At 40.3% G+C, this 27,944-nt stretch overlaps 1 protein-coding gene across 1 annotated transcript; it reads left to right on the forward strand.

Annotated features, from left to right (window-relative positions):
• On the forward strand, positions 1 to 27,617 carry LOC118418095 (ankyrin repeat and SAM domain-containing protein 6-like). The gene is made up of 21 exons (XM_035823924.1): positions 1 to 538; positions 4,041 to 4,527; positions 9,377 to 9,424; positions 12,912 to 13,122; positions 13,389 to 13,486; positions 14,030 to 14,098; positions 15,045 to 15,126; positions 15,304 to 15,331; positions 16,216 to 16,396; positions 16,766 to 16,818; positions 17,202 to 17,354; positions 17,789 to 17,981; positions 18,309 to 18,420; positions 20,454 to 21,386; positions 21,867 to 21,887; positions 22,424 to 22,683; positions 22,917 to 22,933; positions 23,052 to 23,090; positions 23,635 to 23,751; positions 24,138 to 24,204; positions 24,840 to 27,617. The coding sequence occupies exons 1-21, from the start codon at positions 302 to 304 to the stop codon at positions 24,905 to 24,907; spliced, it is 3,474 nt and encodes a 1,157-aa protein (XP_035679817.1). The 5' UTR covers positions 1 to 301; the 3' UTR covers positions 24,908 to 27,617.
• Positions 27,618 to 27,944: the final 327 nt, after the last annotated feature.

Raw genomic sequence — 27,944 nt, forward strand, 5'->3', positions numbered from 1 at the left:
GGACTGCTGCATTATGGGAATAGGGCCTGACGTCAGAGTTTGGAATTTCATGGCGGACATCAAGGGGACGGAAGCGAAGTCTGGGCAAAAATTGGGCGATATTTCTCTACTTGTATGGTCTATGCCCCATAAGAATACAATATAGAGAGGACAGTTTATACGTGAGGCCAGCTGGTACCGTTTAGTGACCAAGAGGAGGTATTTTCCGTTGTTGAAAGCCACGATCCGATGGCAGTGTTTTGACTATGTTTTGGAGATGAGATGAGAGGTGCGGCAGGCAGCAGGACCTAGCGGCCCCGCTATGGACCAGTCCCCGGCCTCCGTGCAGGGCCTCCTGCGGGCCTGTGAGCAGGGAGACCTGGCCGCCGTGCAGGCCCTGCTGGACCAGGGGGTGCCGGTGGACGTCGCGGATGACGAGGACGCGACGCCGCTACAGACGGCCGCGGCCTACGGGCAGGACTCCGTGGTGCGCCTGTTGCTGATGCGGGGCGCTGCGCTCGAGAAACCTAACCACCACGGATGGACACCTCTCCTTCAGGTAAACACTATCACAATACATTCGTATATAAACAATGTTAAAAATCGAACAGTTTGTTTTCCGTGAAGAGATAGCCAACTTCAGGCGCGCTAAGCTCAAATTATCCAAAAGAAAGTGAGATGAAATCGAGCAAAGGTGTCAATTTCCAAAATATGCATATCAAAGAACGTGTGAACAACCTTAACGCTGCTGATAACAGATTTGATGATTTGCACATTTAGTACAGCTGAGAAGAGAAGTCAGTACTACACTGTAGTAAGTTATCATGTTTATTGTGTATTGAAGTTCTGTTTTCAAGACATTGAATGATTGATGTGTAAGTTTTACCAGGGTACAACCAAGAACCTTATGCAAAGCCACACCTTGCCATTATTTGTAAACAATCACAGGAAGTGATATATCTGAATCAGGTGTGCAGGACAGGATGAGCATACCTGCCGTGAAGGTACAAGTATCCGACTCCCACCTGAGATTACACTGTCTCTATTGTTCTTTGTGGCAAGCACTTGGCAAACGGTGTTACACGGGATTAAGAAATGTCTGCCCACATCAGACCAAATGTCATGCAATGCACACAGGAAGTTACTGAGTACGCTGTATTAATGTGTTGAAATGAACTTCAATGTACCCCTTTTCTTATGCAACCATATTGCTACAAGTGTCCCCGACTCTGCCGTCGGCAACAAAAGGCCGAAAAAAGAAAGACCAGTTACTAAAAGGACAATGTAATTATACAGACAATTGCACTGTTCGCCTTTGGGGCAGTGAGCGTGGGACGAAAACGAGCGGGCTATGACGATAGTGCCACCGGGCTTGCCGATGGCGGTGTAGATTGTACGCAACAGTCTGGAGGACTATCGTCATACACATTAGTGTTTCAAAGTGCAGTGGCTCGCACTCGCATAACATTTTATCTTCTTAACATTTTATAATATAAAACAAAAAGTAACACAACATGCTATTTTACCCATAGCCAATGGATATTCCTGTTTTACAGTTCACGATTTACAGCAAAAGAGTAGTGCTTGACTTCACTGTATACTTGTTTAAAGACATACAGTCTTACGTAATAAACTACTTTTTGATGGCAATGCATAGGATTACCTTTGTTTTGATATGTTCACAATAGTGACTGCTGTTGAAAAAGACTGGAATGCAATTGGGTTGTGGCAATGATGTCTGGTCACGCAGACATTGCAGGGACTGACAATGATGTAAATTCATTATTGTGTGCCATCTTACCATCACATCAAAGATTCATAATGATAAAGTACAGGATATGACTACATACAATGTCATGTAACACTGCTGAAGTTCAAGTACTAGGAGTGGGATTATAATGATGTCTTATGAATAAAGTGCCGTGACAACTTCTAATACAGCTGTCATATGTAATAATGTATGGCCTTGCTTTCCACTGGCATTGTGATCTGTAAGAGACAAATCACTTGTTTTCATAACTTTTTCGAGTTCTAAAGACTAAACTAACCTGGTTGTCTGACGTGTCAGGATCACAGGACACTAGGGCTGGGTACCGGTACAGAGAATTCAGGTCCAGGTCCGGTTCAGGTCCAGAGGATCAGGTCCAGGTCCGGACCTGAACCTGGACCTGATTCAGTATGACTCATACCAATGGTCCATTTCACTACAAAGAAATCTGTTTGGTGGAGTATTAGAATTACACTGGCCTCTTAAAATCCTACAACGCTATCTGCACATGCACGATTGACTGTAAAACTTTGTAGAAATGACTATAAACTCTACTCTACTTCACTCTTGTTATTTTCTTCCACCTGCAAGCGCCAAAACATGTGAATGCCTGATCAAAATTCAAATAATATGTTAATTTTCTAATCGGTCCAACATCCGGTCCACCTAATTTTTTTAGGTCCGTTTTTTCTGGACCGGTCCAATAAGAAAAAACGGTTTTGTACCGGTACAGCGTACCGGTACCCAGCCCTACAGGACACATTTTGATGTTTTGTGACTCTACTATGATTTGATCTAGGTATTAGTAGGTAGTATTAGTAAGTTAATTTCAAGCCAAGGCCTGTGAATGTGATGGCACAGAAGAAACCATCCCTTACAGGTGAAATTAGGCAAACAATGGTATCTTCGTGTTTTTAACAAGTCAACAAATTTCAACAAAGTTCACTTTTAAAATCAGACTGTAGCTAGAAAGGAATTTTATCACGAAAAAATTCATGATATATGATGCAATGCAGTGCTATGGGTGTCATGTGGTACTTCCTGTGTAACTTGATGTGTAGAAATATGCCCAGACATCCATGCGCAGAAGTTGGCATTGTGTTGTAGGTAAATGTGTGTCCAAATTGGGCCTGTGTGTAAACTACAACTTTTTAAAGTTATCCTAGGACTTATAAGCTAGAAATAGATTCTTTGATGCTGTACTGGAAGGAACATTACTCTGATTCAGATAAAAAATCATTTGATCAAATTGATGTAGTATCCACATCTTAGTTGGAAAGTGATTCAGTAGTATTTTACACATTACGGACTTTATTGACTTATTCAAAGCATCCATAGATAAGTGTGAGCTACAAATCACAAATCCATTTGTTGACATTAGAAGTTTGACTCCTGGTGAAAGCTCGTTAATTGTGACATTTTGCAAATTACAGTCGTGTTGTCAGGGGAGAAACGTTTAAGTGATTTGCATAGGCGTCAGGCTGGGACCTTTTCACCTTTACAGTATAGTTTGCACATTGTGACATACACAATCTGGAACCACATGTACATAACATTAATGTACAACTGGGCTTGCCACAAAAATGAAGATGAGGCTGGCAAAAAGGATCCAATCTTGTCAAAAGAAAACTGAAGATCACAGAATGCTCTAGAAAAGCAATTTCAGAAAGTTAAGGCAGGTTTTGTAAAAAAACAAAACAGTAGTTATCTATGACATGTATCAGTATACATATTTTTTCTTTATTCGAGATACTGAGCTATTTGTTGGCCTCCTAAGCATTCTTTTTGAGTCAGTCTTTTTTGTCTTATACCTGTAGATCTAGTATGCTTTTTTGCTGATGGCATAACAAATGATTTTGCACTTGGTTTCTTGTGGATGAAGCCAGAAAAAGTCTGGCTGCTAAAGAAGGCTAACTTCTTGTAATTTTGTAAGGAATATGAAATGTTTCAAGGGTTCATTGGTGCTTGTCTGTGTACCATAGACTTCTACAGGGTTCCTATATGTACATAGAAACTTTGTTGACATATACAGCCCACAGTGTGACCTTTGGGTGTGACCTTTTGATTGATATTGCTGTGGAAGGTAGAAAGGTCACGACAGGTCAATAACAGTTCAATGGTAACATTTTAAACTTCAAAGTCCACTCTGGGTGGATATGTACTGTAAAAAGGAGAAATATATGCGGCAGTTTCAATCATGTTCACATTTTTTTCTGTCACCAGCACAAACATTTAATTTACTGGAATTTGAACATTTCCCTGAACTGACTACAATGATGTATGTGTTCTCCAGGGTGCCAGGAATGGCCATCTGAGTGCAGTAGAATTGCTGCTACAGAACAAGGCCAACCTGAACCATCGCAGTAAGCTGGGAGCCACAGCGCTCACGCTCGCTGCACGCGGCGGCCACGCCAACGTCATCCACATGCTGCTGGAGGCGGGGGCCGACATCAGCGAGGCCGAGAACCAATGGGGAATCACGCCGCTCATGGTCGGCGCCATGTACGGCCACGACAGCGTGGTCAGGTTACTGTCGCCAATCGATCCCGGCGGGTTGCAACCGCCGCACACGCCGGACATGACGGCGTGGAACGCGTTGATGCTCGCCACGTGGAACGGACACCTGAGCACGATGCAGCTACTTGTGGAAAATGGGTACGACCCAAACAGGACCAATATACTGGACCAGACTCCCTTAGAACTTGCCATATTGAGAGGGAACAAGGCTAAAGATATCAGGGGATACCTGGAGAAAAGGACCAGACGGAAGCCAAGACTCGGTAAGCAAACATTCACAAGTAGCTTCTAGATCGACAGTAACTAAAAACGCACATAATTAAAGATTGACATGCAGGTACAGTCAGATCAAGGCTCTAGCCACTGCCTGTCAGTCTGCCATGTGACAGAATTTTGCTGCATATGATGGTAAGATTTTTAAGACCATTCTGTCAACCATGATGGACATAAATTGGTGGATAGAAATCTGAATTTGAACAAATGACCATGCCCAAACAATGGCATGGAAATTAAACAATCATGGAAATTCCATATCATAGTGGAGAAAAAAATAACTCTTTTTACTTTAGAATGACAGAAAAAGGTGGTTAGAGAGCTCAGGATCTGATTAACATCTCACTCCTTTGTATACACTAGTAATTATCATCAATTCTTTTTCTTATCTGCTGTGTGTCATACAACTGTTTGTCATTCAATCAGTCATGTTGCCTTGTGCCCCACTCCCCACCTAGGCAATTTGTCCAACACAATGTGCCCAGTGTGCTGTATAGTACGATATATCCCTGTGTGTACTTCTAGTTCTATGAAAACAAATGCTTCTCATTTGTCGAGGTTTAACTTAAGAAAAGGCCAATGATTGAGTGAAAATGTTGTCCGATAGGATTTGTTCTTAGGGTATTATCCTGTCCAAAGCTAGTAATTAGAGGATTCCATCTGCTTGTTAATTACTATACCTGGAAAACCTGTCCTCTGTATTTTCTACTAAATGATGTCTGCTGAGAGACTTTTGTTCCAAGGTGGTCATTTCAGGTTACTTAAGTTGATCCCTTCTCTTTGTTAAGTAAACACCAATTCATCCAAGGACTCTTTTGTTGTCAAAGATAGACACTTCTGCACCCATGATGCTATGGAATGGTTTGGGGAATGTTTTGTTAATGAAATACAGAAAATAAAACAGAAATGGGTCAGTTTTTAATCAGCTGGACAGAACATTTCCACAGAAAATATGTATCAGTACAACGTTTAACTTTTCATCAATTTTGTTGAATGTGATGACGATTAATTTTTCTGAGTGCGTTTCAAATTGACCCTCTGCAAATACATAAATGATTGATTTTAAAGGATTTCCAATAAGATTCATGGCAAGTTCAGTTCCTGGCAAGTAGGGCTGGGTACCGGTACAGAAAATTCAGGTCCAGGTCCGGTTCAGGTCCAAAGGATCAGGTCCAGGTCTGGACCTGAACCTGGACCTGATGCAGTATGACTCATACCAATGGTCCATTTCACTACAAAGAAATCTGTTTGGTGGAGTATTAGACTTACACTGACGTTTTAAAATCCTACAACGCTAACTGCACCTGTACGATTGACTGTAAAACTCTACTCTACTTCACTCTTGTTATTTTCTTCCACCAGCAAGCGTCAAAACGTGTGAATGCCTGATAAAATAATCTGTTAATTTTCTAATCGGTCCAACATCCGGTCCACCTAATTTTTTCAGGTCCGGTTTTTCTGGACCGGTCCAATAAGAAAACCGGTTTTGTACCGGTACGCTGTACCGATACCCAGCCCTACTGGCAAGACATTGTGTCCTTTGAAAAAGCATGTTACATAACTTACCCACCCATGTGTAAAAATGGGAACCTTATTTTGGCTGGGAAGGTAAAAGACGGTGGAAAGTGGAAGAGGGGGTGGGTTTTGCCTTCCAATACCATGCCCTGCACATGGTGGGCAACAACCCACTGCCCCACAGCCTCTACCTTACTCTTAATAATATTTGCAATATTTTAAGAAAATATGAAACCTATTACGGCAAATGATTAAAAAAAATGATCTTCTGACAGTACGCTTGATTGTAGCCCTATATTCCCCAGAAGCTCCCTTGTTCTTGCTTTAATCTTGTGGCATTGTTTCTGTTGCTAGGCCACTCAAGATGAGAGGGACATTTTTAGACAAATCATCTGTTGCCATAGCAACACAGATCACTCTGCACAAAGGTCACACACCTAAATATTTGTATGTGGAGTTTTCAGATCAGGAAACAAACAAAAGGAATGTTTCTTAATGCTGTTTACAGATTGGGAAAGATTCGATAGGATATCTAGAAAACATGCCCCTTGTAAATTATTGAACAAAGTAGTACGTCTCTCAGAAATATCAGCAGCTGTACTAGTTTAAAATAGACTAATAATAGACATTTGATTGATAACTATAATTTTCTTTTGGAAGGATCTGCTTCGGAATAATGAAAATTGTATTGAATTTGGCCATTTCCGGATGTTCTGACCTAAGAGTGCTGTGGTATTTCTGTGTGGTAGGACAGTGGTGGTAGGATGGGTGGAATTATGCGGCCACAATCCATTGCGATTGTCTGTTGTAATAAAGCATCCTGCGTGACCACAACTGTTCGGACATATTGACCCACTTTTGGACAATAGCCATTCTTCTCATAAAGGTGTTTCTCACATATTGGTATTCAGTGGTGTATTTTCACACAATAATGTGGGCTATTTTAAGAAATTACGTGTTTTTCCAGGACAAAACTAAAAGTATACTTCTGTTCTGAAGTCACGTGTATGAAACAAAAACTTTGTCCCATTCATAAGAAATGTAGTTCTGTAACCTTAAAATTACAGACTTTACGATGAACGCAAACAACATTACATGGGCTCCCAAGCAATGAGTAGAGGATGTGAAAATATTTAAACCTGGAGACTGCCCTGTACTGTGAAAGCACTGTTTTTCAGGCATGTGGAAATGTCAAATAGCACTTTGAATTTGTCATTGTCAACATATGAGATTGAAAAGTTACCACCATGCTTCACATGAAAGCATTCTAACAACCTATATTTCATTTAGCATTCAGTTTAGTGTACTTCCCAGCTTGACTATGTTGAGTTGATTTCCCATATTGTTTGGTCTATTGGTTCTACATTTCCCTTAGGTACCCTTTGTTCCTTTGTACACAGAGAGCTTGCAGTACTCTTGGTATCAAGTAAGTGTTATAAACAACTCCATTTGTTGTAGCAACAACATCAAGTGATTGTTCACCGCTGTATTGTCGTCAGTCCCAGTACTTGACGTCTTCCTTTTACCTTTCGCGAGAAAAACTAGATCTCCATGCTCCCTTGGATGAGATTGAATAGGTGCACTTGCTGTATATGTACTTTGTGAAGTGAAGCCTCTGAAACCTCAGACACCATTAGTCATTACAAGTGGTAACGTTAGCAAAGGTAAATACATTTGAGCCTTAGAAACCCGGAATGGTTTCTCCATAGTATAGATACCAACAGAATAGATATTATCTTAAATACTACAACAGTAGCTAAGATAATAAGACTAAGAAACTCATTTTTGTAAAAAAAAGTTTATCTCTGGATTTTACATTTGATGGTAGAGTGAACTTTTTGTCATTACTGTCGAACAACTGTTATACATACATTGTACATATACAGGATACATTCTTGGCTGTTTGAAGACAATGAAATAGTAATAGAGTATATTGTTATGCTGATAGCAATGGCAACCTCTCTTTTACTGTTACATGTACATGCCATTACTGACTCTGTCCCAAATCCTCTTTAATTCGTGCATTTCCCTACCTTCCTTACCTGACCGGTACCACCAACAGATTGTAGCCCTCCTGTTGTTGGTAAGAAATCCTGCCAACACATTAAGCTAGGTGTTCAGCATTTGTTTTTGTAGGTTCAGGTGTTTTTCACAGGCAATAGACTCCACACACTCCCCATGGTATGTTATGACAAGAATCGTGTTGGCCTTTACTAATTGCAGTGGTCTCTGTCCTCGGTTCCCAAGGCGAAAACATCCTTTGTTAACATAAACCATCCAGGACAAAAGTGTTTGTTTTTCCAAGCAGCTGTTTTGGGAAGCATCGATCCTTGATTGGTGTACACAAGGTTGAGAACTAGACAAGTGCTGGTAACGCTTGTTCACCTTAATCCACGGGGTAACCTTTATCCGTGGCATTTAAAATCGGGGTACAGTATTTCGTAATATCCAGTGGATGGACAGTGGTTTCAAATTGCAATTTTTTTTCAAAATATTGCACTATAAAACCGCCGTCCGTGTACCCCATATCCATAAAGACAAGGGTGATACTAATGTTGCTGTTAGGGCGGTCGTGTCCTTTCCCTGGGGTTTTGTTTGTCTTATTAAATTGGAAACTTCATACTTTGCAAACATTTTTTATGGAAATGATAATTGCTGACTTAACACTTAGTTGTGTATTAGAATAAAGTTGTAAGCTTAGCGAGTACAGAATATGATGCCCTTTACAGTAAAAAGAAAGCAAGAGAGTCATTCTAAATTCAAACATACAATAATATTAATAACTACACACATGCACTCCATCTGATGTATGCGGTCATACAATGTATCCTTATGTCAGTGTCATGTGTCAGCAAATTGCTATATTCTCTTGTTGTTGTCTTTCTGAGTTTGGTAAATGTTCAACAACATATTCTATCCACTTGTGTATAATTACAGTAAACAAAAGGTAGTTGCATAGTTAAATGTTAGATTCTTTAAACTGAATAAGGTAAATTGTACATTCAAACCTGTACAACTGATCACCTGTACAAAAAAGACCACCTGGCCAATGTGACTCCTTTGCAGTGGTATTTTTTTCATTAAGCTGGGCAACCCTGGATAAATGATGACAGAAAATGAGATTAAATAAGAGGCATTTCGAATCCTGTCAATAGTGACCACCTGCCCACATAGACCAAGTTTTATTGGTCCGCTGAGAGGTCTTCTTTGGAAGTTTTTATTGTTTACACTTGCCAATATTACAATATGGTATACATGTATTTATATGCAATACTTTGTATGACAAATGTAAAACCTGTTTGTACTTTTGTTCCCTTTGTACAGTTACTGATGAGGAGACCAAACCTGACATCATAGAATCTGCCAAAACAGGTCAGACCAACATCTATTTTCTCCCTAGTAGTAGGATGTGTTATGTTGTCAATAGAGCTTGGGGGATTTTTAACGAATTATGTCACAAACCAACCAACCTAAAAGTTATACTATATACCAACACAAATTTGACAAAATTACTTCTCTACTTTGACCATAGTTGTCTTTGGTAGTCAGTGCTTTCTTTTACTTCTCTGTAGACGTTTCAACGACTATTCTGTTGTCTTCATCTGTGCATAATGAATAGTTTGTATAAGTGCTAAGTAAACATGTCATGTCAGTGCAAATGAAAGAATATGTTGTGCCATTATATATTTGTTGTGTACCGAAGAAGACTATGTTCAATTGATTTACCAACCAGATGAAACTATCCGCAGATACGTCTCTACAGTAAAAATATACTAGACATGGAAAGCCTTTGTATTTCACTGTACTGAAGTGTTTTGCAGACTAAGACACAAATCTTGCAATCTATATGAGGCGCGTGTTATTTCTACAGTAACATAATTCTGCCACCCTGAAAAATGCATCTTAAGAGACTTCCAACTCAGCCTGTCCTAGTATAATGCACACCAGCATATGTGAACAGTGCATGCCCGGGGCTTGCTACTCTAGTTTTTGGATCTTTCAAAGATGCGGTTTTTCAAAGTCGCAAATATATGTAACCCTTTGGATAAATGTCAATGGGGGTTACTTGGAAAGTGTTGGGATAAAAGATGGATAGGAAGAAAACCCCACAACAGCAGCATGACTCATGACTAGCCTGGTACCCTGCCGTATTATAGCTCCCAAGTCTCTTCTGTCCTCTTGTGGAGAGAAGCTGTAATACGGCGGGATACCAGGCTACAGCATTACTGGGGTAGTTCATTCACCTCACACAATAGTTAACATGCATGTTGACTCAAGGGATGCTATCATACACCTGTAATCCTACCTAATCTGTGCTTTCCACTTGTGGGGTTTTGTAGAGTTGTGTACCATGCATGATATTTCTTAGAAGTGTACCTGGGCCAAAGAAAAAAATGTGTTGGTTTAGGTAAAGCCAGAATAAGGCTAAATTGTCATATGTGTTAGATTGTACTGTCATGCTTTATACTAAGTATACCTTAAAAATAGATAGATATTCCTAATAATACTTTTTTGCTACTAAGTTGCATTGTGTCTTATGAACCCCCGGCACGGTTTGAATGGAGCCATTTCAGGACAATTAGTACCCAGCATTGTCCGGGAACATCTCTCACCATTGTGCGTAGATTCTGTGCCTGGGGGGCACCCAGGACGGCCAACCCACACATCAATAACATGGCGTGCGTAAACGGTAGGCTTGCGTGATGTCATAGCCACGGAGAGAAGGCGGGCAGATCACGCCAATTGTGCATAAAAGGCCGTGCTTAGAGGGGGAGAAGAATGGGTTCATTCTTTGATGTCAGTGCACTTATACAATGGTGTGTCTGGAAGACATTTGTGTCATGTCTGATTATGAAAGGCCATGGTTTTCAACTTGTAGCTGACAGCATAGACTTTACAGCCTCTTTTACTTGCTTTCCAGCTAAAATAGTTTCAGGAGTGTATGTAATCAGACAAAGCTTGTTGATAGTTTTAGTTGCAACGTTGCTGACACAGAACAGGTTTTACCAATTATAGATAATGACGGTGCAGATTTTTAATCCTTGGAACAATATATTCTTTTGCTCAGTTTTCTTTTTTTTGTCAGCAAATGATAGCCAATGCCAGCATAGGCAACTGGCACATTTAAAACCATAGATGTATTACAGGTATGAAAAAAAGCCACAGTAGTACCTGCAGTGGAGCTCAAACTAGTGAACAACTTCTGCTGTCATATAAATTTTATCATTTCACATACAGAGACTCTAGGAGGGAATTAGTAATGACCTTAATGATTATGAACCAATATTTGTCTAGTCATTTAGTTACATGCAATTGAATAAAAGTTTAAATTCCTACTACCACTATTATCAACCTATGACCCAGTTGGAACACACAGTAGAATTTCAGGTCTGTAAGTTTTTTGAATCCAGTCAGTAGATAATGACAATGTGCCTAATTATCATGCAGGGACTAATGTTACCTTTTCCTCAGGCAGATATTCATGTCCTCTGCAAATCCCGCTGTGCAGGAGTGCCAAGACACTTTTTTCATGTGTAAAGAGAACGCGTCTCAGAGCCAGGCACATGTTAGTATGCGTTTAACTTGGAGGTTGTTTTTCATTGTAACTTTTTCTGAAAGTTTATTATTTTCGACACCGTTTCTTGCTTCTTCACACAGGGGACATCTGATTTTTTCTGATTATGATTAGAGTCCATTACAATCAGACTTTTGATATTTCTGCCCGCATTTGCGGCAAAACTGCCCACTTATGTTGAAAATGTGGTCAAATGCAGAGACACAATGCCTGCAAGCCAAGACAGTCCGGCTCTGAAGGGACTCCAAGACAATTTGCCGCGCAATGTGTGCAAAGAGGGGTTTGCTGAGATGTCTCCATGAAAGTCGTCTAAAGACAGCTTTAACGTTTTTATTGTAAAGCGGATCTAAGTTTTTCTTTGCATCTTTTACTTCAAGTTCTGGCCTTTCATTCCCAAGGAGGTCAATGACAAGAACGTTTTATAAGACTGATAACTTGTACCTGTTTTACCAAATGTTAGTAACTTAACGAACTAATGCAATTGAACAAGTTCCCCGGGGCGCCATGACTCAGTACGAAAGCGGGAGCCACCTTCGTAAGTGGCTACGTCATACCCCGGGTAGAAATGTCAGCACGTGGGGCAGCCAGCCGTGAAGACGTCACCACAATAACGGGATGCCTTCTGCCCGACAGCGCGTGAATGTCTCCGTTGTCGCAGACAAACTTTGTTGGGGTGTACGGCAAATGTCAGGGCAGGAAAGTTCACTCCGAGTTTGGGATGTCCATTGTTTGTGTGCGTTTGATTGGCACCCGGGTCACAGCACAGGGTGAATGAGACCTATTGTGTTTTGGCCGGTCTGGTTATCACACACGTAATCCAGGTTGTTCTGGTTTTGTTGGATGATCTTGGAACTAAGTTTAACTCTGGTACCAGATTAGCTCCCAGAGTCAGAATGTAGTGATTCGTACACAATGTTTGAACATGTAATGTCCACAGCCAAATATGAGGATTTAGAACACTTGTGACTGGCTCTCTCAAAATAGATTTTGGAATATGGATGTCAAAAGGTCAACGTATTCAAACATGCTCATCCAGATATCCTATACCATAACATTTTCCTCCCCCAGCCAGTGAGATACATGTACATTTGTATTTTCATTATGTACTATGTATGTGTAACGTTGAAACAAAAATGATTTTTTGGCTGCTTTACCAATCTACCTACTTGGTAGATGCTACTTTATCCAAGATGATCCATTTTCCATGCACATGATAAAGAATAAATTTATTCTATTATATGTACTGCCAGGTATTTAATGTCACAACTTTCCAACATCTGACAGGTAACATCAAAAGAATAAAAGAGCTCCTGCTTGAAGACAGCAGTCTTCGAGATGCGTCCTGTACACAGGAGGGAGGGGCCACGCCGCTCATGTTCGCAGCCATGCACGGTCACATGGCCGTCGTGCAGCTTCTGGTGGAGAAGGGTGCCGACATCAACAAACAGGACAACATCAGTGGATGGACAGCACTCATGCAGGCTGTCTACTATGGGTACACCTTTCATGCTTACTTCTTGCTGTCGACAAACAAAAATTAGTTAATATTAGTTCTATTACTTAATAGTTATTCCAATGTAGCTAATGTCATAAGCAAAATGAGTTGTACGACTTTCAAACTTTATGTCTCTGAATTGCATTGACTTCTTCAGCTCATGGTACATGTATATGTTTACATTGCATGGTGACTTGACTTTCTGTGTTGGTCAGAAAAGGCTCTAGCTAATCATAAATGTTATGTTCCTGTTTTTCCTTCTGCAGGAAGAAAGCGGTCGCAAAATACCTGATAACAGCAGGTGCTGACGTCAACATCCAGGCCATGAATGGCTGTACAGCCTTTGACATGGCTTCACTGATAGGTAGGCTAGATTTATATTGGCCTCTGTGTTTATTACTGTAGGGTGGATTGATGCTGACTGATCGTGATTAGCAGTTCAACCAATGATAGCACAACAATTAGCAGTTTGACTTATGAGTAAGTGGCTGCCTGTCCGACAAAAGTTTTTATTTTGCATATCTATGTTTTGTAGCCGCCACGCATTAACCTATGATGCAAGCGAATGATTGATTGATGTTTTGACAGACCTCGGCAGCTGTCGTACATGTAGCTGTAGACAGCAAACTTACAACCACTGTGAATGCTCCATTTTCTCCTGCCCACAAAATTAGACCAAGTTACTATAGCTGTTGTATGGTACCATATGTCTTAGTGACCCACACTACCTGAACCTGTACCTGTATTTGTAATCTGTATTTGTAATCTGTAGCTGCTATCTGTATTTCCGTTGTCCCTTAATTAGAAAACAACACTGATACTAATGTAGATTGAGCCTTTTTGAAGTTTTTCTATGTGATGGTCACATTCTTAGTCTGAAGAAGTTTTCCTGGTGTTGTTGACACAGATGACATTGACACTGAGCTGGTGAGGTTGCTGGCTGCAAAGGCAATGAAAGTCAACAAGCCACAGAAAGGTAGGTATTCATGATTCTCTGTTGATGTTTTCACTCCATTTTGACTTTGTTTACATATTCAGAATACAAAAGATGTGGTAGGATATGTACATTGTAGTCTCTACCAGACTCCATAGGTTGCTGGAATAACAGTCAAATTGACCAAATATACAGAATGATATGTAAGAGAAGTTTGGAGAACAGCTTTCAACCTATTGAGTCTAGAAAAAAAGACTAAGATATGTAGAAATAGTTGAACACTGAAATGGAAAGATATCTGCCAACTGTTTGTCTAGACACTCATCAAGGACATCAAATGTAACTCTAAGATTAATGTTGGCACTCTAATTGTTGCAATTTATGGTCACAAAAGTCACAGTGGCCTTGCCTCTGGGGTTATCAAGGCAAGGGTACAGATGTATGCTTTGTCTGTTGGTGTTAATGTGTCCTTGATTGTCTAATACATGTTGCTTAGCCTGTATGTTGCTTCTTGTAATGTATGCCCTGTCTTTGTGGTGATGTTTGTGTGACCCCCAAGCATTAGCTGTTGGGCTTAACGTACATGTATTTAGCAACATTTGCGTATTTCTGGAGGTACATTTATCTAAAAAAACCTTCATCCCCAGACAAACGTTTAAAAACTGCTTCCCGAAGAATGCAAACAGCACCAACTACGCTCAAAATGAGCCTGTCTGCTATATCTGCTTTGAGATATGTGAATGTAGACCGTTTTTATTAGGAGGTACTGGCTTAGAGACTGTTCTAAGACTTCATCGGAGTATTTTCTTTCTTCAGAGCACCAGTGCATATGTCACATGCACTACAGTTGTGCCTTTATCCTTTCCGAAGGTCAATGTAGAATTTATCAAAAACAGATAACACACATTTTTATGCCATTTGTTAAGTTGTTGGATCACTGCACAAGAAATTAAGTTAAGCTAGCATTGTTTTCTTATTCAACACTTAGGGAGATCCTCAGCTTGGATTACACCTTCTACTAGCAGCTCCAACTCCAAAGCTGCCCTCAACGGTGGAAACATATCTTCAAAGTAAGTGAAAAACCTAGTCAAGTAATGTATGGCCACCATACTGAATTAGAAAGCATGTAACACATCATAATTGTTGGTTTGTCTTGTCAGACAGTATTGATAAAATGGTTTACTTGTATTGATCAGTGGTAATGAAGTGGTATTTTGTCTTAATTGTCTCCTTTTGTTCCTTCATAGCACTGAGGAGAATGTGAGAGGCTTGAGGGTGAGTTACTCGACTACCTTTGATAACAAGATTTCAAATGTAGTATTTATAGCCTTTCATTCAAAGGGTTATGCCACAGAATAGTTTCAATCAAAGGCAACGGTCTGGGCATACAAAATGCTTGCCGAAAGAGAAATCATATTCAGAAAAAATTGTGAAAAGGCTGTGAAAAGACTTGAGAGAGAAAAAACCTTCCTTGCAGATTCTGGTGTGTAAAAGTTATTTGTGTAAAGATAGTTTTTCTGATTACTTTCTCCCAAGGCATAAATAATCTGACGTTTCTATGTCAGCTGTCAAAACAAATTGAGTTGAAGACTCTCATGTTCAGCACAAGTCATCAGAAATCTGACAGCAGTGGCAGAATATCCAATTTACTGATGTCACCTGGTAGAAGCAAGTGTTATTAGGCTGAAAATGAGATGTATTTGGGTCGGCCTCTCACATCAGACTGTTCAAACCATTCGTCTGTAAGAGTAAATTGCGTGGGACATCAGTGACTGTTGTGTAACAGAAAAAAATGTGAAACATCAATCTCTGTCATGTCTCTGTTGAAAATTCATCCATCAGTTCCATGATCAATAAGTTAGGTCCAAGGTCATTTCTTTGTTGCTCTTTGTAAATATTTTAATATTAAAGATGGTCATTCTGAAATTTTAGAGGAAGTTTTTTTCTCTACTGTGATACATGTGTACAACTTAGAAAATAATCGACACGGCTGGAGCCTACGTAAATTATTATTGATACCATTCATTAAAGGACAGTGCAAGGTGATTGCAAATATAACATACTTATTATTGATAACAGATTTTTTCTGTAAGGTACATGTATAACACATGTATCTCCTTTGAATTGAATTATTAATGTTTCATCATTTAATCTCATAGTCGTGGTGGAACCGGATGTCAAATCGCTTCCGAAATCTGAAGATCACACGGACGTTGAGGGGCATTAACAAGTTGACTCCCTTCAATGATGAAGAGGACATAAACGACATGACTCTACGTAGCCCACAACAACAAGAAAGTGCCAACATACAAGAGCAGCCCAAAAGGACGATAACTAGTGGTAAATGATAAGAACCTACATGTGTATTTTTGCTTCCCTCGTCACTACATATAGCAAAAAAAATAGGCAGGTAATTGATAGATATGTTTAAAAAGAAAACTTGAAATGCGTCACCTCAAGTTCCATTAATGATATGCACAGCCTAAGAGTTAATATCTAGTTGATTTTTCGTTAATTGTCTATCACTTGCATGAACGTGACTTAGGACATAAACCATGACTTAGAGCAATACTGGCTGGTTCTACTTTGCACTGCAGCTAGGTTTTGCTGCTCAAGTGTGAAGAATGTAGTCCCGGACATGACTGAGTTTGTATTCTCCCCCTCACTTGTATGCTGCTAATGCTAAGTATGATTATTTTCTTTTTGTAGCCTTCAACAGCATAGGTGACTCAGGAATGGGTAGCAGTTCTCTCTACACTATGGTAAGTACTCAACATCACCATCTTATAAAGAATAGATTATAACACATGTAGCTGTTAGTAGATATTTGTAGAGACAATATAAACAAGACTATAGAATTACTGTTGAAATGTAACATGCCAATGCCAAGTGCAAGAAATGTCTACAGATGCAGTAATGTTACTTTTTCAGTAGACAGGAATGATATGATACTGATTATTTATTTATGATGTATATGCATTGCACAAGCATTGTCACAGGTTATGGAATTTGGTTTCATGCAATTTTTTTATAGATGATACGTACGTGTGGAAATTGTTTAGTACTGACAACTGACTCACATGCAACATGCAGAGGTCCACTTTGCAGGTACTGTATCCTAATCTTTTTCTTTATATTTCCACAGAATTTGAACTCAGGCCCAGCCTCCAAACTGCCCAATGATATGTTACTGCCAGTCATCCCTCCCTTCCTGCCGCCTCCAACTTTTGAGTTGAACAATACAGACAGACCGCGCATGATGTATGGGTCAAGAACATCACTATCAGGAAGCAATGGGGTAAGAAAGCTATATGTTTTAAGTTAGTATTAGTAACATGGTTAAGACACAGAAACTGCATTATAGGTTCTGGAAAAGCGATTTTCAACACAAAAATTAGACTTACCCAATTTTTCAACTGAACAGCTCCAGTCTTTGTCAAGGAATGAATAATCCACTGCTTTTGTGACGTCACATTATGCAGATTACACAAGTGACTCAGTGGATCATAAGTTTATGAAAGTCTATGGAACCTACCATCTCTGTTAAGGTATGGTTGTAAGGCTCTAATATAGATGGCATCTTTAATCCCTCTGGCAAAAAAAGTCTGGCTCTGTGTCCAGGATTCTCACTTCGTCCAGTGTGACCAAGTGTCCAGATGACTCTACAATTATGTGTTGAGACACTTCTGAGGTTGTTTGCAAAATGTTCATGCGAATATTTCTTGATTCCAGAGCTCCAGTAACAAGACGCTCCTGAGACCAAGCCGTTTCCTTGCGACGTCGGGAAGTACCCACACCAGCCCCAACAACTCCTCCCACTTCCACACCCACAGCCCCACCTCCTCGGGCGGGGCCAGTACTGTCAGCGGCATCTTCCCTCCATCCAGGAGAAACGTCCTTACCGGATTTGGGGGAGGTTCGCTAGGTGGGATCACGCTTTGTTTTTACAGTTTAAAGTTTTCTGTGAGGCATATCAAGCTACATTGTATTGTAATTCACTGTTAATTGCACCTACACGTAGCTCTAATGCAATATTAAAATTTTGGCGGTAAATTCTATGTGAATCGTAATTGGCGGCTTTAATTCTCAGAAGCAGTATTCGTTATCCTGAATTCATTGTTAAGCTAAAGCTGTCAGAAACGAACATCTTTCACAGACCCCAAGAAATACATACAATGGTTCTAAAAAAATCGCCACTTGAACAAAGTTCCCCTGAAGCAATGCCAATGTTTATTCTCTTGTTTGTCCACAGCCCCCATCCCTGGCCAGGTGTCGTACCCAGACACAGGTTTCCTCCCTCACATCACGTCTCCCAACAAGAGAAACACGGCCAGATCACCTGCCCAGTCCATCAACATCCCCAGGTACGCCCAGCAAACTAATTACTTCTTAATTGTCTATATGTGCTTAAGATGTTGTTTATACTACATACATCAGCAAGGATCACATTTGAGCATTATAATGTATAGCAAGGCTCACGCTAGACAAAGTTACAATATGTCATAGGTCACAGGCAACAGTGTTTTAAACTTTTTTCATGGTTGATACAGAGTAGAAGTCATGGGAAAACAAGGTGTGCCAATTTACAACAGTCCGGCTGTTTTGACTGTTTACGACAGTTGCGTGTGATGTACAGATTACGTCTGTAATTTGTGGCAGTTACCTGAATGAGTAACGCTTCTGGCAGGCAGCCAACATGAAGAGTTGAGGACTTTTACGTGTTGGCCTTTTCATGTCTTCACGGGAGAGGGTTTAATGTCTCCTGTGATAGCTATCCAGACAGTAGTCATTATGTCCTAATGTTCTTTGGAAAGCATTGATTACTCATTGCCATCTTTACAATACAAAGAAACAAGCTTATCAGAAAGTCTTGTAATGTAGCGGAAGTAATCAAGCTTGTGCCGATACGACTGGTTCTCTACATGACCTCACCATTGGTGGGCCTTTATGTGTGCTGAATAAGGAGGGATAAGTACTAAAATGTAGGTCAGAGGGCAAGAGATAGCCCTGCTGGACACTCTGGACAAAAATAGGTAATCCCAGTCAAGTGTTGTCAATCCTAACGTACAGGAGTATGCAGATCTTTCTGATAGCTACTACTAATTACCCCCCTCCCTCGTACCTTCTGGCTATGGGATACATTGAGTGCGACAGCACATAAAAACACTGCCTGTTCTTGTACACCCCCTTTTACTAGAGGGCGCCACCGCACTGTGACCGCTGAATGATCGAAGATTTGACAGTTTCCTTAACAAATGTCATAGATAAGCATTTCTAACGTTTTGTGAGTTTTGTTGTCTTCTTATAATCATACTTAAACAAGATCACCATCTAGTGGAAAGGGGATCTTACCACTGCAATACAGATAAAGCCAGGATTAAATAGGATTTCCTTATGATCTTTAATGCGCAGAATTCTAAAGAAAGCCAAGTTTTGATTGGGACGGAGATTGGGATGAAGTATTTTCCAGAAGGTTGCTCATGTATGTAAGCCTGTCTAATATGGGCTTTGAATGATGGCTATTTTGGGATGTAACACAAAAAAAAACAGAACTTCAGTTTAAGAGCCAATAGAATGCCTGGTACAGGCTTTGAATTCTTATTTTACCTTTATTGAATGATGGTTTTTTTGGGAAGTAACACAAATAACCGAACTACAGTTTAAGAGCTAATAGAATGTCTGGTACAGGCTTTGAATTCTTGCTATTTTGGGCATGTAATAGGAAGGATTAAACTACTGCCTGAGAAGCAATAAATTTGCACATTTACACCTAGAATTATGCCCATACCACTCAACTACTGACAGATAATGGTAAAACTTAAAATGTAGGATAATTATCATACTATAAGTGAATACTAACCATTATTACAATGAATTTTAGTGATGTATGTTTTATGCCACTTCTTGCCATGCTAGCGTGGTTTTGAGCCAGGAGATGTGAGTCATTCACCCTTTGCCATCTATCTGTCATTGTCTGTTTTTCCTGTAATGATATGCATGTTTGTTTGCATGCCCTTGTTGTCAAATATGTTTCTACAAAATGAAAATATCTCAGATTTCATCATTGCACCAAATTGAACATTTTATATAGTCACTTATTACACATCTGTAGTTACAATTGAATAAACACATTAGTCTTGAAAGATATTTCATTACATGTAGAAGGAAACAATACTATTAAAGAGCATAACACGTAACTGGAGAATTGCTTTTTCCAGTGTATTGTTGCCAGTTCATTCTAGTAACACTGAAGAAGAGTGATGGATGTCCCTCAAACTGTCCGGAAGTAATCCTTGTAATGTTATGCAATATTAGAGATTGATATTTTTTTAAATAATTACAAGTAATTCTGGATGTTGATTACCTCGTACTAAACACGATGTTCTCTCGTGATCAGTGGATCCTCCCCAAACCATGCGGTTGAGTCGTTACCACCGATAAACCCGCATTCGTCGAGCCGATTCCTATCGCCACCGATCAGCCCCAGTTCCTCCTTCTCTGCATCGACCATCCACAGCTCAGACTCCAGCGAGAACGGCAAGTTCCTGACTCCGCCCATGAGCCCGTCATTTTCCTTTTCATCTACCTCTACTCTCCGCCGCGGGAGTGGCGACTCCGGGCTCTTCCTAACGCCCCCCATGACTCCGCTGTACTCCCCCTCCCCCACACCGAGCGATCAGTACCTCACCCCGCCCCACAGCCCCATGTTCTCCTCTACATCCACCCTGCGTGGGGACGACGCACACTCCCCAGACTATTACACCCCTCCACACAGTCCCCAGGTGCACGTTATACACTACTACCCAGACCGCCAATGGTACTCCCAGATGCCAGCATCACAGCCCCAGTGGACAGACTTACCCGGGGCTGTGCCGACCTCCTCTCCGACCATACAGCACCCACAGCCCCCCCTCCGATCGCTGTCCCACGTGACTCTCCCCGCCATATCGGCTGCCCAGATGTTGTTAACCAGGCAGGAGAGTAGAGAGGGTCAGATCTGCTCCACGTGCTCACAAGTCATCCCCTCGCCGGAGATGTCCAGGAGAGCGAGCAGTGTTTCGGTCGTGTCCTCCGTGGTGTCCTCACCGTCGGGTGTCTTCTACACGTCTTCTCCGGGAAGTTCCCCTGAGTCTTCCATGCAACACGGATCGGACGAGGGAACGCCTCGCCCACAGAGAAGGGGCCTGTATCCCGTAAGTCGTCCATCGTACTCCCAAGGAGGGCTGTACTACCCAGAGCCTCAGCCAGGTCCATCGGCAACAGATGTTAGAGTCTGTGCTGAACAGAACAAGGAAACTATGGTTCCAAGGAGGAGTTCCCAAACTAAGAGGTGTTTAAGGGACTTATATTTGTGTTGTAGTGTTCAAAATGGCAACATTGTCCCAAGCACAACCACCATGCATGCCAGCACCTTGCCATTTATTTTCCCTCTGTACAATAGACTATGCATTTCAGCTAATGTATCATTTTTTAACTACAAAATGTTGTTCATTGTGGAACACTTAAGAAGATCAACTAGTATGAATCTGTGCTTTTTAACATCATGTCTTTATTTCTATCAGTTTAAGTTTTTAATGTCAACTTGTCGTACAGAAAAGGGCACTCTTGCATACTTACATATCAATGTTGTAGGTGACCTTTGATGCATATCCCTTTTATTCTCATACTACATATATACATGTGTGTTAGAATGTTACATGTTTAATTTGTTTTCAATAAATGCGCTTGTTCGTGACTTGTGTTGAATTGTTTTATTTGCCATGAAAATCAGACTTACTGCTTACCTTTTCCAATTCTTTTTCCATGCAAGCATGTACCTAAGTCCTGAGATGTAAGTTTCATTTGTCATTAGCCTCACGATTAGTATAAAATGCTCATGTTGCAGAAGTGTTCCCAGAGGATACAATATTTGTCAAGCACACAGAAGATTTGGATTTCTACCTGCACTGTCTTAAGTGTAGCAGATTCTTTCTACAAAAACTGCAAATAACAGTCAGGCACTTTGCGGAACCATTTATATCTTCCTCGACCTGTACTGTATACCTTGTTGGAGCTTTCCTACACCAGGCTGAGGTTTCCACTTTTGTGTGAGTGCCTATCTATCAACCAATCAGAGATATGCCTAAATGTTAGGTAAACCCTGTACTATGATTGACTGACATCTGCTTAGAGGCCACATCCACATAAGTGTAGCTGAGTCTCCAAGGTATATTGTGTAGGCTGGGTGGGAGGCCCTGCAAAGGAGTATAGACTATTAATGGAGAGATGGGGAATGGACTGCATAAGAGGATGAACCATGTAGACTGTTAACATGTAAGACAGATGAATTGTCTTTTGTTTGATATTCTGAACTCCTTTGGTTTACAGGGCACCAGTCACCTCCACCACTGCCACCATCCACCCTGTGGTGATGTCCAACATGAAGACCTCAGCGTCCAGTAGCTCTCTCAGCGGCTCCTCCTCCAAAACAAAGAGACCAGCATCAGGGGGGACGTCCAGAAGCAGCACTCTCACACCATCACCGTCACCCACCCGCAAGGGGAGTGGGGACGAGAAGAGGCACAGCCTAGGTATTGGCAAGGTGCAGCCACCAAGAGGAAGCTCAAGTGCAACTTCATCTGAAGAGGGTGAGTAAAAGATGTGTCTGCCCCCCCCCCCCCCCCCCCACTGTTTTTGTACATCACATTTGTTTCTGCTTGCCATTTTGTATGTGCAATGTGCAATTATGTATGTGTTACTTTGCCTTGTCACAAAGTGCATTTTTAGGTAGAATGCTTGCCTCTGAGATAATTAGATCTTGTTAAAACTTGATTATGTTTTGTTAAAAACTGGCCTGTGTTGATCTTAAACCTGTGAAAAGTCATATTTGATACTGTGGTAAGCATCACTACTGTAAAATGCCCATGTAAAATTTATACAGTAGTGTTTTCTTATGGTTGAAGTCCCCCTCCGTTCGTTGTCATAAATGAGGTTTCTGCACTCCTCAAGAAGCTAGTCACTGGAAAGATACAGAGCCATCTTTGAGGAGCAAGAGGTAAGACCCATTGTTATCAGATGTAGACCAGAATTATGGTATTAAAGTCATCCTGACATATCTGGAAACACTATTATCTGTACGTATGGCAGATGTGTGCTGCCCAGCACTAGAAACCTAATTTCATGTCTCAGGACAATAATGTTTGGCATTGTGACTTAGAATGTACATTTCTGCCCAAACATAGCTTTCACTATGAACATTCCTCGGATACGACACTTAATGGAAGTCCAGTGTTTGAGGAGAGCAACACTTTGAACATGTTAAAACACTCACGACATTTTTCAAAAAGAGCAGGGGCCCTTCCAGGTGTGAGTGGATCAGTCAGTCCTATGGCCACACCGGGTGATTGTTACATTGAGGTCACCTGAGCATGCAGATTCAGCCCGCCAGGTAGTCAGCACACCCAATAATGCCCACCTCAGTGCTGTGTAACAGCATCCTGTTAGGTACTGCCTGACAGCCTAGCTGCTAAGCTTAGCACTACATTGGGGACTATGCATTAAAGGTACTAACAGCATTGTTGTGTTTTAATCACACACAGGTGGACATGGAAGCATTCCTTACGCTGACAGACGATGACTTACGAGAACTTGGAATCTCTTCAGAAAGACCCAGGAGGCAAATTCTCTCTGCAATCGGAGAACTGAACTCTGAAAAGGTTACTGTTCCCTCTTGCATGTATCCAAATCATTCATGTATTGTATGACTGTAAAGTGATTTTGAGAGATGTAACAATGCAGCATCAGTAATCCCAAGGTATATATACTTTAGATTATTTAGGTGTTCAAGACAGTCTTGAGAAGGCCTAATTGTGGCAGAATTATGGCACCTGGTGGAATTATCAGAGTTGATGACATGAATCTCTTCCTTTGTCAACTTGAATATTGCTTCCAATTTCTAGTTGGAGCATCTTATCAACATGTTTTTCTAACACATTGTAACAATATGTATTGTAAGAAACAAATACAGATGAGATTGTACATATAGGTGAGAGGTGACCATTTTTTTTACTGACTTTTGCTGTCTTTTTTTTTTTCTTGACAGGGTAGAGAAAGGCAGTTTTACAGAGAAACTCTCAACAACTTCCAGCCAGCCATTGGAACTGGAATGGGTAAGCACTGCAACATTTAACTTTAGTAAACATCACCAATACACAGGAGTGGTATCAACATGGTGTATTTCATAGGCACAACTTAGGCTGCAGCTTGTAACTTTTATGGATGACATCCTCTGCAGACTCCAAATCAAATGGGAGAGCACTAAAAAACGTGATGAATAAAAAGGTACCTGAATTTACAAAACACCATTAGAGACAATGATATTGTAACAAAAGTTAATGTGACATGAAATGGTATCAAGATGCATTATTTGAGAAGTGCACAAAGTGTGGTAGCCTACAGTTTTTGTAATATCACTTAACAAGTTGGCAACTACACTCAAGGCTACCAGACTATTCTTGCTTCTACAGCTACTGAAGTACTAGCACTTTGGCTTCTAAAGCTACACTCATGGATATCTCACTGTTGTTACTTCTACAAGTACAATCAAGTCTACCACACAACATGTTGACTGCTGCCATCAGAGGGAAACTGTATTTCCCTTTGTTAAATCAGGAGAAAATTGATGAACATATTGATGTCATCCATAAAATTTACTTAGGCTTTCCTGTCATTATAGAGAATCTTCACATATATATAATCAGAGCTTGAAGAGAATTTCATGTACTGATGTTGTTTCTGCCCACAGGTGGACCTGGCAGCCTGGTGAACTGGAACATGTCCCAGCAGCCCGTCCAGGCTGGGCGTAAAGCTTAGTAGAGACGCCCTGTACATTTATCTACACTCAAGACAACACTGCAAATACACTGTACCAGACATATCCAGACCATGGACCGTTGTTGGCTTCAGAAGTGTGAACTAGTTCTCTTCTTCATTATTACTATTCCTTTGAGGAGAAATAGAACATAGACTAATGTTTTAAGTGTAAAAGATGTAGATACAAGACCAAGTGTCTGCTATGAGAAACTAAGAATATTTATTACCTACTGAAGGATGATCCTATCTGGTCGTACGACTTCCAGTCATGCTGTCATTTGAGCTGGTTCCATTCTAATGTCTACATAAGATCACACCGGGCAACACTTTCTAAATGTGCCAGTTACAGCTCTTATAACCTTTAATGTGGATAGTCCCCTGCAAAATACAAGATCTGCAAAAGAAACATTCCCATCATGCGTATCTAGTTGTCAACACGTTTCTAGCTGGACCTACCAGTCAACTGCTCGGTTATATCTATAAGATAATAACAATCTACTTAAAACATGTACCTGTATCTGGTCAAATTGAAGGGATGAGCATTCAGAAGGTGGTATTCATCTTTTAGTATCTGTCTGCAGGTTTACCTAAAGTCATACACATTGTACATGTTGATTATGTGCACCAGTCACAACTGTTGTAGGATAGGCACACCACATGACAGCTTCAGTTACATGCTGGTTTGAACATGTTGATTTGACAGAAGAACTAAGTACTAAAAGCATAGATGTTGTAATAGATGACCCACTGGTTTGGCATCAGAGACATATCCTTATATTGTGGAAACTTGGAGAATTCCAGCAATGATATAACATTAGGGTATTTTCAGTAGTCATCCTTGCGTTGTAATACCTGTAAATATATATACCAATTCTATAGATGTATGAAATATGTGTATATTCTGGCATAGTGAGAAAGGCTGCGAGCAATGCGTACCTGTTTTAAAAAAAGATGGCTGGCCTTGAAATGGCTAAGCATTTTTATTAACTCAGTATGGAATTATCACTAGTAAATGTCATGTGTAGTATTTTGTATTAGATGGAACTTGTGTTATTAGAAGCCTAATGTATTTCTGTGAATACTGAGTGCAGACCTATTTTTGTGTTTTAAATTAACTGTAGTGTTATCTAGAGGACAGTTACATCATACAGTCTTTTAACTTCTGTGGAATCAGTCATGTTAATATGTCGTCATTTGTCAATGCAAGCTCTTTCATAGGAGTATGTTGGCTGCTTTAATGTAAATTTTGCCAAGGAAAAGTTCTATGATAGGAGAGGAAGAAGAATACTACAGTACCATTTTTGCAGCAAAATTATGTAAAATTGCATTTAGACATGCCAAACTAACTTCCCAATATGACTCTTACATTCTTACTACATGAAAAGACATGGATGATTTGCAATAGGACAACTTGAGGTAGACTGTATGCCCAGATGTTAACCACTTAGCCTTCATAGCAGGCTCTACAAGTCAGGCCTCTTGGGGGCTAATAATGTGCCTTAGTTTTGATCAGTTCTACCTGTACCTAGCTTCTTGTGAGCTGCCTTTGTACAATTAATGCCATATTAGCACATGATAAATCTGAGCAAAGCCAGATTCATAGAACCTGCTAAGGAGGCTATCCCAAATCCTTGCGTTTACATATCTGAAGTACAATGTTACAGTATTCTGCATACAGTACCAGTTACTACCTGTAGGTATCAACCTGTTTCACTACAATTACAATGAAACAGGTTCTCTTCAATGTGGTCCTCAATGGTTTGTTTCATCAACTAGAATCTGTCAGGATGTGTGTGTGTAGTGGAGGGATAGCGAAAAGCATTGCACATGACTTTTCCTTGTAAGTGTTGTCACAAATATCTGCCTGTGTGTATACCAGGGTGCTAGCCTTCGTATGTCATTTGACAGAATTTTGATGCTTAGAACAGAAAAATGTTACGATCATTCTGTTAACTTTGGTGGACAAATATCGATGGGTCAAGATATAGAAATATCCAAATTTGAATAAATCAAGACCAAATACCTGCCTGGAAATTGAAGAATGACAGAAATCTGTACACAGTGACAGGGAAAAAACTCTATTAAGTTTTTCTTTGTCAGTGGGCATTGGGATGATGGAAAATGGCTGCATAGGGCCCTGGTGTATATTCCAGATTCTTACCCAAGTTATGCATTTTTGAAACAGTTTGCTTACCAGTTTGCTCACACAGTAAAATAAGATCTTATATATCATCACATTGTACCATTTGAACACAAGTTTTCACAGCATAGCACGTTTGGGGTAAAACAATTGCTGTGGAAAGCCAACTCACACATATGAAGTGCCTACTAGGTTTCACTTATCATCTGGACTCGAAATGATCGTGATAAAAGGTGTGCAGACAGTCCTGTTTATAGGTATCACTATTATATTCACTTGCTATGTCAGAGCTGTATTGTCATGTTGATTATATCCTTGTGTCAAAGGCAGATAGTTCTATTTTGTACAATTTATACGTGTAGAAAGCGCTATATTTGTAAACAGGACAAGGAGAGATGAAAAATGCTTGTTTAGAAGGAATTCTGGTACACGTAATTTGAAAAACCACTCATTGTAAAAGTAATGTTGTATATAAGTGATAACCTTATGCCTAGGAGTAACAAAGAAGCTCCATCTATAGTGTTCTTACATTCCCAAATTTGCAATAAATGTTACAGTACTTGATCTAGAGAACTGTCTGACTGTGGTTGTATTTGGCTTTTGTTTCCATGAATGAGAATTTTAGATGACCAAAGATATAAAAGTTTTACTGGCCAAAGGAGCATTTTTGATGCCATTTATTGTCAAACATGTAAAGTACACAATAGCATTGCTCAATGTCCTATTAAGGTGGCCAGGAATATGTCCAATAGGGCCTATATCTCCATAGCTGATTTAACTTCCCTTTGGTATAACACACCAGCTTTGCAGGCACATGCAGCAGCTGGTAAACTACACTGAACAATTTGTCCCACCTAACCTTTGCACATCTGACTACAAATGTTGAATGCTGTCTAG

The sequence above is a fragment of the Branchiostoma floridae genome, chromosome 6 (genome assembly GCF_000003815.2).
Source record: "Branchiostoma floridae strain S238N-H82 chromosome 6, Bfl_VNyyK, whole genome shotgun sequence".
NCBI classification, from domain to species: Eukaryota; Metazoa; Chordata; class Leptocardii; order Amphioxiformes; family Branchiostomatidae; genus Branchiostoma; species Branchiostoma floridae.